Below are 17,698 nucleotides of genomic sequence, written 5' to 3' on the forward strand. Positions count from 1 at the left end.
TCAGAAACAACGACCCTCCTATCGCAATGGCACATGATACTTGCCTACGCTACGTGAGAAAATATTTTAGAATGCTGGAAGTTCCATGAGTGGTTTATTGTGGAGACAATAAGGTCTTCTCATAGAATCTTAGAATTCACAGGCCAGAAGGAGGCCATTCCGCCCATCGTGCCTGAACCGGTCGTTGCAAAGAGCACCGCACCCAAGCCCACATCTCCAACCCATCCCCATAACCCAGAAAATTGGAGCACGCGGAGGAACACACGCAGGCACGGGGAGAACGTGCAGACTCCGCACAGACAGTGACCCAAGGCAGGAATCGAACCTGGGACCCCACCGCTGTGAGGAAACTGTACTAAACACTATGCTATCGTGCTGCCCTGCTCGGCCACATTCGCTTTGGGAAGTGACAGAAACATAGAGTGTTTCGCTTTGTAGATCACTCATATTTTTATGTTTGCAACTATCAGTTGTTTGCAAATCGATTCCCATAGATTCAGTTCCCTTTTATTTATATTTGGTTCCTACTGTCCAAAGACTTATCGCCTCATATTTCTCACACAAGAATTCAACATAGTTGACTGATCAGTAGTTGCATCCACTCGTTAATTTCCCACAGGTTCTGTAATTTTCCAGATGATTCATTTACTTTTTATTTATATCACATGTTCAGTGATGTCAGAATTTGACAGGAAGGCAGTTAGATCACTATTTAATTAAAATAAATTAAGTGCACCCGGAGATCTAGAGTAAAGATCTGGGTTTAAATCCCGTCACTGCAGAAAGTAAAATTTAATTCAATAAAAATCTGGATGCAACGTCTAATGCTGACAATAAAACCATTGTTGATTGTGAGAAAAAATTCATCTGGTTCACCAATGTCCTTGAGGGAAATAAATCTACCATCCTTCCCTGGTCTGATCGACATGTCATTTAAAGTCCACCGTAACGTGGGTGACTCTCAACTGCCCCATGAAGAGCAATTAGAGATGGTTAATAAATGCTGACGCAGCTTTCCCACGGCTCCCATGTCCCGTGAACGAGTAAAATGTATATTTTATTTCATGTAAGAGGCTTACAAATCAACAGCCACATCTTCCGGCCATATTACGAATTTATGCACAATTTAAATCCTGTTGCACTCTAAAATAGACGTAAATATGAAGGCATAGAATCTATGTTCCAAGACGAAATTGAGCGACATATACATCATTAGAACGGTGGGTGGCCATATTTTTGGAATACGGAATTATTTTTTCAATACGGAAGGGACAGAAAACGCGTTTCCTCGTAAAATAATATTCAGCAGATATTATTCCACAAGGAACTATTGACAAGGAACTGTTACAATCTTGTGCCTTGTTGAAGAAAACTGTCTCCGTATGCTGAACCTCTGTTACGTATGTAGAGTGGGACAATTAGTACAATGTTATTTATAGAAGAACATTTCGAATGGAGATTGGATGGGGTTGCTCAGGATATATCGACGAAGTAGGTGGGAAAATGGCTGCATTGGCAGAAAGTTCGAAAACAAAATCCCACGGTTTAGGGATTTGACAAGGACGCAATGACGGCATGAGGATGTTTACTTCAAATTGCGCAAATCATCGAGTCACTGAAGCTCCAATTGCTAATTTGTTGGAGCAGGTTTCAAGCGAGCAATTTAAGTGCGTCTAAAACTTTTATATGTAAATAGAACATATTACGATTCCCCCGGGTAGCGAACAGCGAGAAATTAAGCTAATTTCTCATACGGGAAACTAGACGGCCGAAATGGTCCACAGATGAATCAAAGTTAGTGATGGTTTCATTATGTGAGCTTTAAGAGACGCAGATAAAGGAATAGTCCAAGAAGACTGGATAGCGTCATTCTCCACTGGTGCCATCGGATGGCTCCGCTGAATTAAAATTCTCCAACTCCTGCCCAATGCAGAAAAATATATTCGAGGTCAATTTTCTCTTGAAAGATTCTCCTGTTCAGTGCAAAGATTTCGAAGACTACATCTACTTAACAGTTCTACACAGCACCAGCAAGCAGTTTAAAGTTGAAAATACAGTTACTGCAGTCCGCGAAAACACTGAACTTGCGATCAGAGACACGTTAATTATACATTAACTCCAAATTATAAAAAGCAAAGCAGTAAACAACGTCCGTCTGGTTTTTGCTAGCTCACGTAAAAAAAAACACGAGCATCTTGTTAACGTCACCTCCATACAATTTAGCAGAATTATTTTTGGCCATTGTTTTAATAAGCAGCATGCCGGTACGAAATGTATGTGACATAAAGGAACAATGGGGCTCAGGACAAAGATATATACAATGACAAAACAAATATAATTAGCGATCGCTTAAAATTCGTTTTCAGAAAATATATTGTTTTCTTCAAATTGAAACAATATGCTTTCACGTTTAGAATAAAAAAAACCGAGGCAAATAAAACAGGCGAATGCGTGCTTAACACTTGAATGTAGTGCATATGTTGTTCGTGCATGAATTGTACAATTTGTGGTTAATTGAAACAGTGAAGGAAATTATGTTGTTCAGTGCTGGAGCAAATTCAGCCATCATCCGGTAGATAATCTGTGAAATTTGTTTTGTGAAACAGGATATTACGAAGAGAACAGGGCATTGTATTAAATTATTTTACTGTCCTGTGCATACATATAGATTAATATAGACATCCGTAAACAGTAAACATATTAACACTTGAGACACGAATGTGCTCCGAGCGGGCATATACAAAGTAACATTGCATCATATCTGGCTATCGATGCATCGGGTTAAATAATACTGTTAATGTAAATTCCGGTAAATTATGATTAAAACTTTACGTTTATATGTAATGTAGAAATCGAATATCTTCGTTCTCAGAAAGGTGAGGAGTAAATAATAGATATCATTCTTTCTTAGTTGTTTTACTTACAGAATTCCGGGGTATGATCTGTAAACAACCCACAATAATGATCGGCACTGAATATGCAGTATGCATACATAGAATGTCATTACATTCACATGAAATATGGCTAACGTCGAGAAGCTATGCAACATGAAGACAAAGTGCAATTTTGAGGTTAAAAGTAGGTGTTTTATCATAAATTAGCATTCTGTTTTGAGAAAACACGTTTCAACTGTGACACAGCTGCCATTATATGCAAGGCATGATATTGAAAAATCGGAATTGTAACTCATCATTGGGTGATCAAAGGGGATGGTATCGGGTTACTGGAAATTGACAGAATCCATTTCCTCTAAGGTAATAGCAGGATGTTTATAAAATCACAATCTGTTCAACAAGAGTGGATATTGTTTTGCAAAAAGCCAATGGCGATTACGTAAGTGAGTAGTTTCTTATTTTTTTATTTATTTTATTTATTTTTTTTTTATAAATTTAGAGTACCCAATTATTTTTTCCAATTAAGGGGCGATTTAGCATGGCCAATCCACCTACTCTGCACATTTTTGGGTTGTGGGGGCGAAACCCACGCAGACACGGGGAGAATGTGCAAACTCCACACGGACAGTGACCCAGAGCCGGGATCGAACCTGGGACCTCAGCGCCGTGAGGCAGTTGTGCTAACCACTAGGCCACCGTGCTGCCCTAGAGTAGTTTCTTGAGGAAAGTACAAGTAAAGTGGATAACATCGCATCTGTACCTAGATATCCAACGTGCATTTGACAATGTGAACAAATGCTCTTACATACGTTCCGAGCGCACAATATGGGGTGGAGCATATTTGGAAGGTCAGAGTAAGGGTGGTTTAGCAGGAAGGAGAGGGCAACAATGAATGCATATATTTCCTGTCAGCAAATAAATTCGTGTGGTGAGCTAAGGTCTTCTGAAGCCTCAACAATTGTTATGCAATATCAATTATTTAACTAAATGACTGGAATGTGTGTGTTCTTTAATTTTGCCTATGACAGCATGATGGGTAGTAAAGCCAGATTCCCAAAGATAATGAATTATATAAGCAAGGCGATTTTAATGAGGCTAAGCAGGATGACAGTGAGGCAACATTTGGAATATTGATTTTTGTTTTCTTCAGTTCATAGACGTTCACCAGACTCATTCGCACGACGAAGAGCTGCACTTGGAGAAAAACTTAACATGTTCGGCCTAAATTCTATGGCTGTAGAAATATTAAAGTGGGGGCAGTACGGTTGCGCAGTAGGTAGCCCTGAAGCCCCAGGGCGCCGAGATCCTAGGTTCGATCAGGGCTCTGGGTCACTGTCCGTGTGGAGTTTGCCCATTCTCCCCGTTTTGTGTGTGTGTCGCCCCCACAACCCGACGATGGGCAGGGCAGGTGGATTGGCCACGCTAAATTGCCCTTAGTTGGAAAAAATGAATAGTGTACTCGAAATTTTTGTTTTTTAAAATAAAGTAAGTTGTATTCAAATTCAAAATCCTGCGGGGACTGAACAGTGGAGTTTACGGAATGATGTGTCCTCTTGTATTGAAAGCTAGAAAGCTATTTTATTTATTGACTGTGATCGAATGGTTTCACTGCGATCGATAGTATAAGTGATAACTGTGACTAGACACCAGAATATATGCAAAGAACGAGGAGGGAACTGCAAAACAATGTTTCTTACTCTCTGGGGCAAAAGTAAAATGGGAAAGGTGACCAATCCATGGCTCATAAGGGAAATTAGTCAAAGTATTCAATCAAAGGAAGAAGCAAAGAAAATGCTCAGGCAACACAACAGGTGTGAAGATTGGGAGCAATTTAAAATTCAGCAAAGAAGGGCCAAGGCATTGATTAAACTGGGGAAATATACACGGGAGCAAGCGTTCTGTGAACATAAAAACCGAATAAACGTTCTACAGGTACATGCAGAGCAAAGGGGTCCATGTAGACAAATGTAGGTCCCTTATTGTCAGAAACAGTGGCATTTATAATTGCGGACAAAGAAAAGGTTGGACAACCAAATACGTAGTTTTGTTCCGTCTTCACAAATGAGGACACAAATGCGATGCCATAAATGTTGGGGAATGCAGGGTTTAGTGAGAGGGAGGGACTGAAAGAGACAAACAGTAGTAGATAAATGTTGCGTGGGAAATTTATGGGATTGAATGATGGTATATCCGAAGGGCTGATGATTTACATCCCAGAGTACATAAGGACGTGGCTCTAGAAATTGGACGCAGCGTGGATTATCTCCCTGGATTCTATAGACTACGGAAAAGTTCCTACAGATTGGAGAGTAGCAAAGTCGAACCAAGTATGTAAAACGGGAAGTAGAGAAAAAGCAGGAAATGCTAGACCAGTAAGTTTGACGTCGCAAGTGGAAACATCTGGAATCCATTTTCAACGAATTTCTTGCAAACTGCTGAGAAAAAAACAGTCGACATGGATTTATGAAGGGAACACCATGCTTCATAAATCTACCTGAATTATTCGAGGATGTAACTATTAGAGTTAGCAGTGGGTATCAAGTTTTTCAGAAAGCTTTTGACAACGTCCTGCATACGGGCATGGCTTGTAAAATTAAATCACATATGATTAGATGTAGTGTTTTGACATGGATGGAAAACTGATTGGCTGACAGGAAGGAAAGTACAAACTGGCAGGCAGTGACTATGAGGGTACCGCCAGGAACTGTGCTAGGACGTCAGCTATTTCCAATATATGTAATAATGATTTACGTGCGGGAAGAAAATGCAAGATCTTCGAATGTGCAGATGGTACAAAGCTGCGTGGGAGGGTGCGCTATGACGAGAATGCCGAAGTCCTTCAGTGTTTATTGGACACGTTGGGTGAGTGGGCAAATAAATATGAGGTGCAGTCTAATTTGGAAACAGGCGAGGTTTTCCATTTTGCTCTCAAAGACGTGATTGCAGAATAGTACCGGAATTAGGAGAGGAGAATGTCCAACAAGGCCTCGGTGTTCTTGTAAGCGTGAATTACAACAGGTGATAAAGAAGACAAAGAGCAAGCTGGCCTCCATTGTGAGACGATTCGAGTGCACAAGCAGGGAGGTATTGATGCAATTATACAAGACCTTCGAGAGGCTATATCTGGCCCACTTTGCATAGTTTTGACATCCTTATCCGAGGAAGGATGTTCCTGTTATAAATCGAGTGCAGCGGAGGTTTGCCAGACTTATTCTTGGAAGGCGCGGCAGATGTATGAGGAGAAACTGATCTGGTTACGTTTGTATTTGCTGAAATTCAGAAGAATGAGGGGGATATCATAAAGCCACAGACATTTCCAACAGGAGCAGACAGGATAACTGCAAGAAGGATGTTACCAAAGTATAGGATGCCAAGAGGCTAATGTTACAGTCTGAGGATACAGGAGAGACCATTTGGGACATTTAAGACTGGAGAAATGTCTTCAAACAGAGAGAGGTGGACTGTGGAATTTGTTACCACAGTAAGTACTTTTGCCAAAACATTGGTGTCTCGATTCTCCATTCCTCAGACTAAGGGAGCGATTCTCCCGAGTTACGAAAAATCGGGAAGCTGGCGTCAAAAACGGGCGCGTTTGATGCCAGTCTCCGCCCCCCCCCCCACCGGGAACTGATTCATCACCCCGGTCGGGGCTAGCATTGCGCGGCCGTGAACTCCGGCATTGCGGGGTTAACGAATTTCGTTAAGCCCGCTAGCCAAAGTTAGCGACGGCTGACGCGTCAGATGACGTCAGCCACGCATGCGTGGATTGGACGACTCCAACCCGAGTATGTGCGGATGACGTCATCACGCATTTGCGTGAAACCCACACATGCGTGGGCCAGTATGCCACTCAGCCGCCCCGCGAATGGATCCAGCGGGGCGGCGGAGGGAGAAAGAGTGTGCGGGGTAAGTACCTGCGGCCCGCGATCGGTGGGCACCGATCGCGGGCCCATGGCACCCTTGGCACGGCTGTGGTACGGCCAAGGGAACAATCGGTGCCATTGTTCCCGAGAACGGGACTTTACGGCCGATTTTATGAACGGTCAGAACAGGTGGGCGCAATTCTCCGCTCTCACGAAAATTCGGAGAATAGCGGGCGGCGTAAATTTTTACGGACTCGCTGGCCCGACGCCCTCCCGCTACTCTCCCGCCCCCCCCCGCACGCCCGCCTCCCGACACGAATCGCTTCCCGCCGTTTTTTTACGGCGAGCAGCGATTCTCTCCTGGCCGATGGGCCGATTTCCAAGGCCTTTACGGCCGTTTTTACAAGCGTAAAACACATCTGCTCTGACCGTTCGTAAAAACGCCCGTAAAGTCCCGTTCTCGGGAAACATGGCACCGATTGGCGCGGCCGTACCACGGCCATACCAAGGGTGCCATGGGCCCGCGATCGGTGGGCACCGATCGCGGGCAGCGGGTACTTACCCCGCGCACTCATTCTCCCTCTGCCGCCCCGATGATTCCATCCGCGGGGCTTCTGCGGGGCATAACGGCCCTCGCATGCGCGGGTTTCATGCACAAGCGCGATGACGTCATCCGCGCCTACGCGGGTTGGAGTCGTCCAATCCGCGCATGCGCGGCTGACGTCATCTGACGGGTCAGCCATCGCTCACTCTGGTTAGCGGGCTTAAAGAAATTCGTTAAGCCCGCGATGCCGGAGTTCACGGCCGCGCGATTCTAGCCCCGACCGGGGAGATGAATCGGTTCCCGGTCGGGGGGGGGGGCGGAGGCTGGCGTCAAACGCGCCCGTTTTTGACGCCAGCTTCCCGAGTTTTCGTAACTCGGGAGAATCACGCCCGGTGTGTTTTACGCTTGTAAAAACGGCCGTAAAGGCCTTGGAAATCGGCCCATCGGCCAGGAGTGAATCGCTGCTCTCCGTAAAAAAACGGCGGGCAGCGATTCGTGTCGGGAGGCGGACGTGGGTGTGGGGGAGAATAGCGGGAGGGCGTCGGACCAACGTGTCCGTAAAAATTTACGCCGCCCGCTATTCTCCGATTTTTCGTAAGTCGGGAGAATCGCGCCGTAAGTGTTGACATCGCGGCAGGTTTTGTGGACCTCCTGCAAAACAAAACTGGTGCCGCACCTGGACGGATTCAGCAACTGTTTAGGCGTGAGCACCAGCACCAGGTGGAACACAATCAATTTCAATGAGAAACGATGTGGTACTCTCTCGTTTCACGATTGACACTGAGGAGTCTGTAAAGCTGCACTGTATATAAACAATGTACTCCCTGCACATACCATCTCAGCAAATAACATGTTACAAAGAGTGTGGCGCAATGATTCACTGTTTCCAAGCTTGAGACTGTGCCGGATGCAGTGGGGGTGAGGTCCGCCAACTTGTACACCTGGCCGGGAAGAAGGGTTCAGCTGCCAGAATTCGCCGTGCAATGGCGAAGGTGGCAAAGGTGGTAAGCACCACCAGCAACACAGTCTGGACTGGCCTGCAGTGCCGCATGAAACTGCACAACCTCCACAGCGCGGCCAGCCTGAGTGGACAGCGCTGAGCCCCTAACATTAACCAGTCCCACACACCGGTAAAACATCCTCCGCTCCACCTGGAGGGCGGCCAAACCCCACCTTGTATCACATACCGCTCCCAAACAGGCCGGCATGGCCAGGTTCTCTTGCCTAGGAGGCCACCAGCTATCCAACCCCAGACCTCGGACTGACTAACACTGACGTTTTCTGTTCTCCACAGCGCCGCCTCACAGGAAAAGGCCTTCAATAACCACCTGGAACAGGGCAAAGCTGGACGGGGACCAGCAGACCTCTGGGTGAGGAGAGGACCTTGGAAGTGGGCCACTGACAAATTAAATGGAAAGTCGCAATGCTGGAAGCATGCAGTGGACGAGGAACTGAGGTCCCTCTGAAATGCGATTTCCCATGCCAGGTATATCAATCTCACCGCAAAACCATGCCCGCGCCACCCTCACCCCAATCCTGAACGCCACATCATCCACAACCACCAGCACCCGGCATCACACTCACAGTCACTCTCATCAAGAACCATACACTACCCAAACCCTCACTCCCACCATTCTGCGGAAGACACAAAGTTCCCATTCTAGCTGTCACAACCAGCCTCCACATTCCCAGTGCTTGGAAACTTTAGTGGTGCTTCCTGCGATAGTATCTGGTGCACACCACACAGCTGCTCCAGTAGGTCAGAGGTCAGGTGGAGGAAGGAATTTACGAGGGAGTGGACAGGCAATGACAGGGCCGGCCCCTGGAACAAGCTGTCGGCAGATGACTTTCAGGCTTCTGGAACAGCCAGTCACAACTGTAGCCGAGAGTCCGTTGCAGAGCTGGGTCTACATGAGGTGTTGTTGGCGAGACTCCAGCACATACATGTGCAGATATAACAGTCCAACCGCGTGCAGAAGCAGGAGGTTGTTCGAACACATGTTCCACCTAGGTCAAAGTGGAAGCATTGTGTCTGTGTTCAAGGTACTGTGAGAGAGGGTTGCGGCTCTAGGTCAGAATATCCAAAGCTGGAGTATTCTCTGCAGGCGACGGCGGAGGCCCAGGACAGAGCTGCCGCCAAAGACGCATCCATGTGCCGGAGCCACCTGGAATGTGCAGAAACGTTCCTGAGCGTGACCCAGTCACAGCAGGCCATAGCAGGGAACGTCCGCAGCGGTGAAAATTAAACACTTGTGAAGTTGTCAAGGGTGCAAGGCATATTACTTATAGGTGCTAGTGCACAGACCGTCAATATTTGTGCACAGTTAACAAGTATTAACAGTGTTAGAACTTGGGCTACACGATGGTACAGTGGTAGCACTGCAGTCTCACAGTGCCGAGGTCCCAGGTTCGATCCCGGCTCAGTGTCACTCTCTGTGTGGAGTTTGCACATTCTCCCCGTGTTTGCGTGGATTTCACCCCCACAACCCAAAGATGTGCAAAGTAGGTGGATTGACCACGCTAAATTGCCCCTTATCTGGAAATAATGAAATGAGGACTCAAAATGTTTTTAACAAATGAATCAGTGTGGCAACTGCCTCAGTGCTCTGTAAGGTGTGTGCAAGGGATGTGCTGGCCTGTGTTGGGCACAGAAGGGTGGGGATGAATGGGGATGTTCTGGGTGGGCTGCACTACCCACCCTCCCCCTGACCGTCCCCACGACCACCACCTCAGGGATCCGATGACACTTTCTGATGGAATTACCAGCTCCTATTCATGGATCACCCAGCTGGATGGTGGGAAGTGCTACCATGGGCACGCATCAGATGTTATCCGATATCGAGCACCGGAGCTCTCCCTCAGCGGGCTGTCATCATGTTCCATCCACGGACATATCTGGTGTTACTACCAACCCAGAGCACGTACCCTGTAGTGTGGCAGGTATATATCATGTAGGGGGAAGCCAGCCCAGAGGTGGTTAAGGGGCAGAGGGTGGCGAGTGTGTGGCAGTGAGATGTGGTGTCCGTGTCCCAATCCATTTTTCCTCCCCACCCCTCTCCAGTCAGCGAAAGCGGGTGCAATCAGAACGTTCCGCTCGCGTTTGCCCTGGTGTACATGTCATGCGGCTTCTCGGCTCTGTTTGCTCCCCATATCCTCCTCATCCTGTCCGCATGCTCTACGCCGGACAAGGATTGGCCTTCACCATCCTTTTCCCGCACATTGCCCCTCTTGGTGCACAATATTATCGAGGCTTCAGCAGGCTGCCACAATGGAGGGTTCCTGCAGACGATTTGAGGCAACAAACCGCTCCTTCAGGATTCCGAAGCACCGCTCATAACAACATTGGTCATTGTAACGACATTGTTCAGAGGGCCTCAGCATCTGGATGTTGGCTCCCGATAATGCCGTTATTCTCACCACAGTACACAACTCCTGTCGCCCTGGAGCTAACATCCCCAGCCGGGGTGGAGGAGGTGGTGGTCGAGAAGATGTCAGTAATCCTCGAATGTGTCGAGATGAATGTGCGTGCATACTGCACCGGTATCGGGAACAGACGTGCATGATGTGCATCTGATGTTCACTGTACGTTCAGTGACTGGAAATACTTTAGATCTTTTTGCAGCTGCGTATCATTTGCATGTGCTCGGAGGGGGACATGCATCTCATCGATCACCCCGTGGACCTGACGCATGTCAGTGATGGTGGCTAATCCCGTTGCCTGGCCATGCTGGTGCTGGCGCACATGCACCTGAGCACCGAGCCCTGTGAGATCCCTGACAGGTACCCACTGGGAACCTCGGAGGATTATGTGGCATTAAAGTTCATGACACCGTCACCTTGAATGCCACCAGGAGCGGATGCGCTACCCCATTCCCCCGAAATGCCATATGTCCCTTGATCGGGCATGTATATCACACTGTCTCCCTCCTGAAATGGTTTCTTTGACGGAATGCCCGGTCTTTCAAGTTCTCGAAAAACAGACACTGCTGCGGCGCTTCCTTTGCACCTTGTTCTCCTCAGCCTTTTGGGAGGCCGGTTCCCCATCCTGGGTGGCTCCTTCTGTGCCTGCGGAGCAGAATCCACTGCTACATTCTCTGCTGGGGTTCGGTTCTTTGCTGCAGCTTACTCCTCCCCGAGCAGGTCCAGCTAGGACAGCCACATGACTTCCCCGAGGGCTGTTGCGACAGGAGATGAAAGGCCGACATGTTGGGATGGTGCACACGCCCATGCCCAACCAGATCCAACGGCCTACATGAAACCAACGGTTGGCACTGGAGGCAGTGACCCGCATTCCCCCCACCCATCCCCTCACATGTGGCCCAGTTGTTGCATGGCACAGTGGGGATTCGGGCACAGGCATCTGTACCTGCTGCCAACAGAACCGCCGGCTGTCGCTGCCTTTGCCAGGACTACACTCAGCTGTCCCTCCCGGCGCACCCGTTGGGGCAAATGTGGGCATAAGTCTTGACTGGGCCAAGTGATGCTCCACTAGCGCATGCTGGATGATTGGGTCGTGAGTGTGGTATGGGCGATGACATATTGGGGGCAATGTGCGGGGGTTGGGATACCAATACTGCTGGTGTTCCTTGCAGAACTGCGCTCCAGGGAAGTTGGTCAATTGGGTGTGCAGCACAATGGCTGCCTTATGGTCCACTGCAATTGCAGGTGATGCCTGGACACCAGCCCAGTCTGGTGGGAGGTGCTCCCAGCCCTACGGCCCGTTCCTCCATCAGTCCCAGGCATTGGCTGGGCCCCCCAAATCAGCAAGCCCAGACAGTGCCTTGCTTGGTAGCCCACAGTCGCGCATGTCCTACCTCTTCTCACTACTGATCGGCCACGACACGAGTTTCACGAGTTTTAAAAACACGTGAACCTCACTCTCTGCAATTCAGTCCATCGGAGGCAGAGCATCGCTGAAGCCACGGCGAATACCGGGTCGGGCTCCCGAATGATAAGCCAACCGTGTGTATTTTACGTGAATTCTGGAATGCATTGTTGCCGCTGAGATGATGGCATTTTGCAATTCTGTCTGAAACTGCCACATGCCACGACTTTGCGGTCGAAACCAATTCTCTGCCCAATCGCATTTCCTGGTTTTGGCGTCGGCCGATGGAAAATGTCGCTCTCTATGTTTTCTAGAAGTGGTGAGATATAGAAATTGGGGCGAAGATGATTAAAGTATATCGGTGCAGGCTTGTTTAGTCTATTGGGTTACACGATCAGTCGCGATAGAAATGAATTGGCGGCGGGCTAGTAATGACTCCACCTGCTTCTATTTTCTATGTGTCAAAGTTTTTATTCACGGGATTTGGCGTCGTTGACCAGGGTGTCATTTATTTTCTATTCCTAGCTATCTTTCAAGAGTGCAGCTGAGCCGCCTTGTTGAAGCACTGCAGTCACAGATGTACAGGTGCACCCACACTTCTGTTACTGAGGGAGTTTCAGGCTTTTGACGCAGCGACAGTGAAAAATCGGTGAAAGCGCAGTATGGTAGAATAGTGGGTAGCACTATGGCTTCACAGCACCAGAAATCCAGGTTCGCTTCCTGGCTTGGGTCACTGCCTGTGCGAAGTTTGCACCATCTCCCATGTCTGCGTGGGTTTTCTCCGGGTGCTCCAGTTTCCTCCCACAAGTCCCGAAAGATGTGCTGTCAAGTAATTTGGACATTTTGAATTCTCTCTCTGTCATCATAGAATTTACAGTGCAGAAGGAGGCCATTCGGCCCATCAAATCCGCGCGAGCTCCTGGAAAGAGCACTCTACCCAAGGTTAACACCTGCACCCTATCCCCATAACCCAGTAACCCCACCGAACACTAATGGACACTAAGGGCAATTTATCATGGTCAATCCACCTAACATGCACATCTTTGGACTGTGGGAGGAATCCGGAGGACCCGGAGGAAACCCACGCACACACGGGGAGGATGTGCAGACTCAGCACAGACAGTGACCCAAGCCGGAATCGAACTTGGGACCCTGGAGCTGTGAAGCGATTGTGCTATCCACAACCCGAACAGACGTCAAAATGTGCCGACTAGGGACTTTTCACAGTAACTTCATTGCAGTGTCAATGTAAGCCGACTTGTGACAATAAATATCATGATTATTTTTCCAAATCAGAGTGGTAAGTGAGGGATTCTCCTCTTGGGATCATGTCCCCGTATATTGTCTTGACAGTGCTGGTTCTCATTTTCAAAGGAGCTGCCGAATGAAGCCAAGCCAGTTCCTGCAGTGCATCATGCAGATGGTCCGCACTGCTTCCACTGTTCGACAGTCGTAGAGGACATCAATGTCGTTTTGTATGCGTACCAATCAAGCGGAATGCTTTCCCCTGAACTTACCGGATACATGTTTTAAAAAAGTTCACTTTCCAGATCATTTCCTCGCAGATTCTCGTCTACTTGAGGTATTTCTCTTCTACTGAAGGCCAAGGCAATTGCTTGGTGAATGTTGGGCTCTACGTTAGATACACTTATAATTGAGAAATAAGACACATGTCATTTGGAGCAAAAATATATCCCCCAATTGAGACGTCAGAGAGACGATTCATGGTTTTTTGCACAATGATGGAGTAAACTATAAATGCCAATGCTTTATCTTCAAAATCATATGATTCCCTATTCCTTATTTCAAAGGAATTCGAAACTTAGTTTCCTCGTTACCTACTCAACATACACACGTACACTAAGGAGTAACAGTCAGAATAGCAGAGAAGAACGATTCCGCAATATTTGTAAAATTATCCGAACAGTCGTCCAGAGAATGGGACCGATCTGAAATTCCCATATTTCAAGAAATAATTTGCGGACTGCAGAGGTCGGCCTCTGGCATACTGCATTGCAAGACACGGCCAGGCTGAAAGATGCGTAATGTATAGCACTACACCGTTTTAATAATAAAGACAGGGAAACTGATGCATTAATCTTAATCTTCAGCATTGTTGAAGCGACACAGATTCGACAGAGTGATTGAATTAAAGAGAAGCATGTGTCATCCTGTCCATGTAACGTCATCCATTTAGACGTTGGCGAATTTGTTGGATACTGCTCACAATCAACTCATCATCTTCCATTATATTCTCGAGAGAAAGGTTTCTACTTTCAAGTCACGGCAAGAACCCAATCGAGATAAGAAATGCGTCGGTGACTCACTTTTGCTTAAGAATGCTTTGGAAGCTAATTGGCGGACTCAAACGTGTAATCATAATGTTTTGTCTGGCACTGATGCAACCAATCAGGTATATGCACATTAACTTCACATACTGACTATATTCTACTTTGTCATGAACTACGTTGATGATACTTTCGACGGTGTCCCAAATTTTACCACAGATTCAAAGGGGTGTACACTTTCATTTTTGGAATGGCCTGAGGAGTCATGTGAATTCCCAGTGAGAATGGTCGGGCCAGTTGTCGTGTACCAATTATGAAAGATTATTATTAAAGAAAAAAACAAATGCACACGAATAGGACTACACTACCTGAAGACAATACATTACATGAATCATTTACACATTCATAGTTGATGTAGAACTTAGCTCTCGTTCTAAATATATCGACGATTTCTTTTCTCCGATCACTTCCACTGCCACATCCTTAAACAGCACCTAAGTTAAATAATGCTAGCTATTAAGTCCAGTTATGATGACAACACAACACACGATTAATGATCAAGTCTAGGAAACGTCTTTATCTGATCGTGTAAAAATGTTTCAACTCAATTTATGAAGGTTTCTGCTTTGCCTTCGGTCGAAAACTGACAGCTTGTTAGTTGTAAAACGAGGCATCTGGATTGCTATGTGGAAACAAGCCTGTGCGTTTCTGAGGCTGCTGGATGTAATATTGCTCCTGAAGATTCTGGCAATTGTATCTTTGTTTCCCTGTGATTCTAGATTCCGTGTATTTGGTTGTTTTCCCGCCGTGCCTTCAAGTTTAGTGGTTCTTGAAATTAGCATATGTACGCCTCACTGACCTCCCATTGGCTAGATGAATGGTTTCTACTGAAGGGCTATTCACGCCTGATTGAATCTGCCATTCCCGTTACTGGAGAAGAGTTATCTTATCCTGCCTAAGTACGCTGGCTACTGCCATAGCTCGGCAAACTTCGATCTTTTGCTCAGCATATCACTTCCGACCATGTCTTGTTAAATACGTGCTCAGGCTGTTCAGAGTCAAATGCATATCTTACATGAACTTAGATTTTACTTGGTGCTCTGCCCCGCGCATCTCGGGCAAAAACGCTCAGGGGACCCACCTGGCTTCTCCGCAGCTCTTTCAATCCTGAAGCAGGGATGATTGTATTAAGGGCATGTTTCAGAAGGTTGGCGGCTATTTCGGCCCAGAAAGCCAACGTCAGTGCCTCACACTCTTCAGTCCCAGCAACGAAAATATCGGGCGTTGCTTTGCGGCATCCAGCTCGAGTAGGGCGTACACTCAAATGGAGTCAGATTGATAATTACATATCTAATGTGGCCAGTGCGAGGGGAAAAAGTCCAAGCTAATGGTCCGAGCTCTGTGGGAGTATGGCCTAGTTTGGAGTGGTGTGGGGGGGGCGGGGGTGGGGTGGCATGATTGAGAGATTCGACAAGGTTGAATGCGGGTTAAAACAGATTGGACCGGCTCCGATTGTTTCCGTGTGCACCAAAAGAAACTTCCTCAGCCCACCAAGACCCCAAGCATTCCGGAAAACAACCAGTACATCTGCAGCTGCTCGTATCACGTCGTTTGAACCTACCGCTACCGCTGGGAAGATAAACGGCAGGGCCGGTATGAGGTCCTTAACTGACGGATGAGTAGCCACATGAGACCCACAACAAACACACGTGCATTCGGCCAGTGAATATCCCAGAACCCAACGTAAAATTACTGACGAAACTAGGCTTGCGTCAGGAAGGTTCGGGAGAGATGGGGTGGAGGTCAGAAATATATTTCACATGGTAGGATTGTTGCTTTACAGTACTCGGGATCCGGGTTCCATTCCAGGATTGGGTCATTTTCTACGCGGTGCCTGACATTCTCCCGTGTCTGCTTGGTTTTCCTCCGCGTGCTCGGGTTTCCGCTCACAGTCCAAAGATGTGCGGGTTAGGTGGATTGACCTTGCTAAATTGCTCTGTCGTGTCCAAAGTTTAGGTGGAGTTACTGGGCTCTGGGGATAGGATGGAGTTGTGGGTTTGGGCTGGTTTAGACTTGATGGGCGGAATGGCCTCCTTCTGCACTGTGTATTCTATGATGCACTTTCTGGCCAGCGCACCACTTCGTCTCACATTGCAACCAAGCGGAAGTGGGAAACACAATCGAAAAGAAACAGAAATGTCACATGCATTGTCTTCAGTTGCGTTCAGGAGAATTTCACCTTTTTTACAGCATCTTATTGATCATTCACTTATCACTAACTTTACAGAACATGTTTTTGCTGGAAAATTATCAGGTGCGTGCACACCACGTTCTTCTGTTGGCTTGAATGTTCAGATCTTTGACTTAAGTACGGTAAACCCCCTTTCTCGAACTATGATAATTCTAAGGGTCGGCCGTTCAGAAATATATTGCCAATAGGTTTTACAAAGCTAAAGAGCAATGAAAGTCGTTGACAAATGTGTCAAAGTATAATAGAGGAGATCATTTTTTAATTTCTTTGAAGAAGGGTGTTTTCACCAATATATGGGTGATAATGTAACAGGTTATCCTTTGTCAAACTGTGGATCAAAATAAGCACATAATTGCGGTAAAACAGTAATATGTGAGGCGAAAAGTGGAAACGAATGGAATGCATGGGAATTTGACCATAGAAATGTGAATGAACATATGAAATAAATATACGATCACCATGTAAACATTGCGACGATATCATTATTCGAGATGCAAGGACATATTTGGATGCTTGCACATATTATGTTTGTTCAGAAAAAGACCTTATATATCTAATGAAATACATGTCCTCACATGGAGAGTATTTAAACACAAAAGGTAAAAGCTGCGTCCGAGCGCTTAAGTGCCCACTTAGATGCTAGATGTGTGAGATATGCTGGGCATCCTCCCTTGGAAATTATACTTTGGCCTCGGATGGGGGAGCCAGTACACGACTCGACGTCCTGAATGGCAAGTAGAAGCAGGACAAGTAAAGGCCTCGTCCCCGAAAGTTACAAAGGTAAAGGCCAATATGATCGGCATTTTAAAGTTATGAAAGGCAGAACCCTCCTCTAACTTCGTGCATTATGCCTTGCCAGGGCGTTTTCATCAATAGATTGCATTTGATTGGTCCATGAATACTATTCTTGGCTAAATGTTGCATTGATTTACCATTTAATTGCTCAGAATTGCTGGCGATGATTCTCGTCAGCTCCTATCAACTGTCATCAGATGCTTTGGAATAATTTTCAGAATCATAGTCAACCATTATT

At 46.8% G+C, this 17,698-nt stretch overlaps 1 protein-coding gene across 1 annotated transcript in view; it reads left to right on the forward strand.

Annotated features, from left to right (window-relative positions):
- LOC119976524 (golgin subfamily A member 4-like) overlaps window positions 1-17,698 on the forward strand; it is a 1,176,663-nt gene that overhangs the window by 774,670 nt on the left and 384,295 nt on the right. Inside the window, exons 112-113 of the mRNA XM_038817077.1 lie at window positions 2,850-2,876; window positions 16,702-16,728. Of these exons, the coding sequence (XP_038673005.1) occupies window positions 2,850-2,876; window positions 16,702-16,728 (54 nt within the window). The remainder of the gene's footprint in view (window positions 1-2,849; window positions 2,877-16,701; window positions 16,729-17,698) is intronic.

The sequence above is a fragment of the Scyliorhinus canicula genome, chromosome 13 (assembly GCF_902713615.1).
Source record: "Scyliorhinus canicula chromosome 13, sScyCan1.1, whole genome shotgun sequence".
In the NCBI taxonomy this organism is placed as follows: Eukaryota; Metazoa; Chordata; class Chondrichthyes; order Carcharhiniformes; family Scyliorhinidae; genus Scyliorhinus; species Scyliorhinus canicula.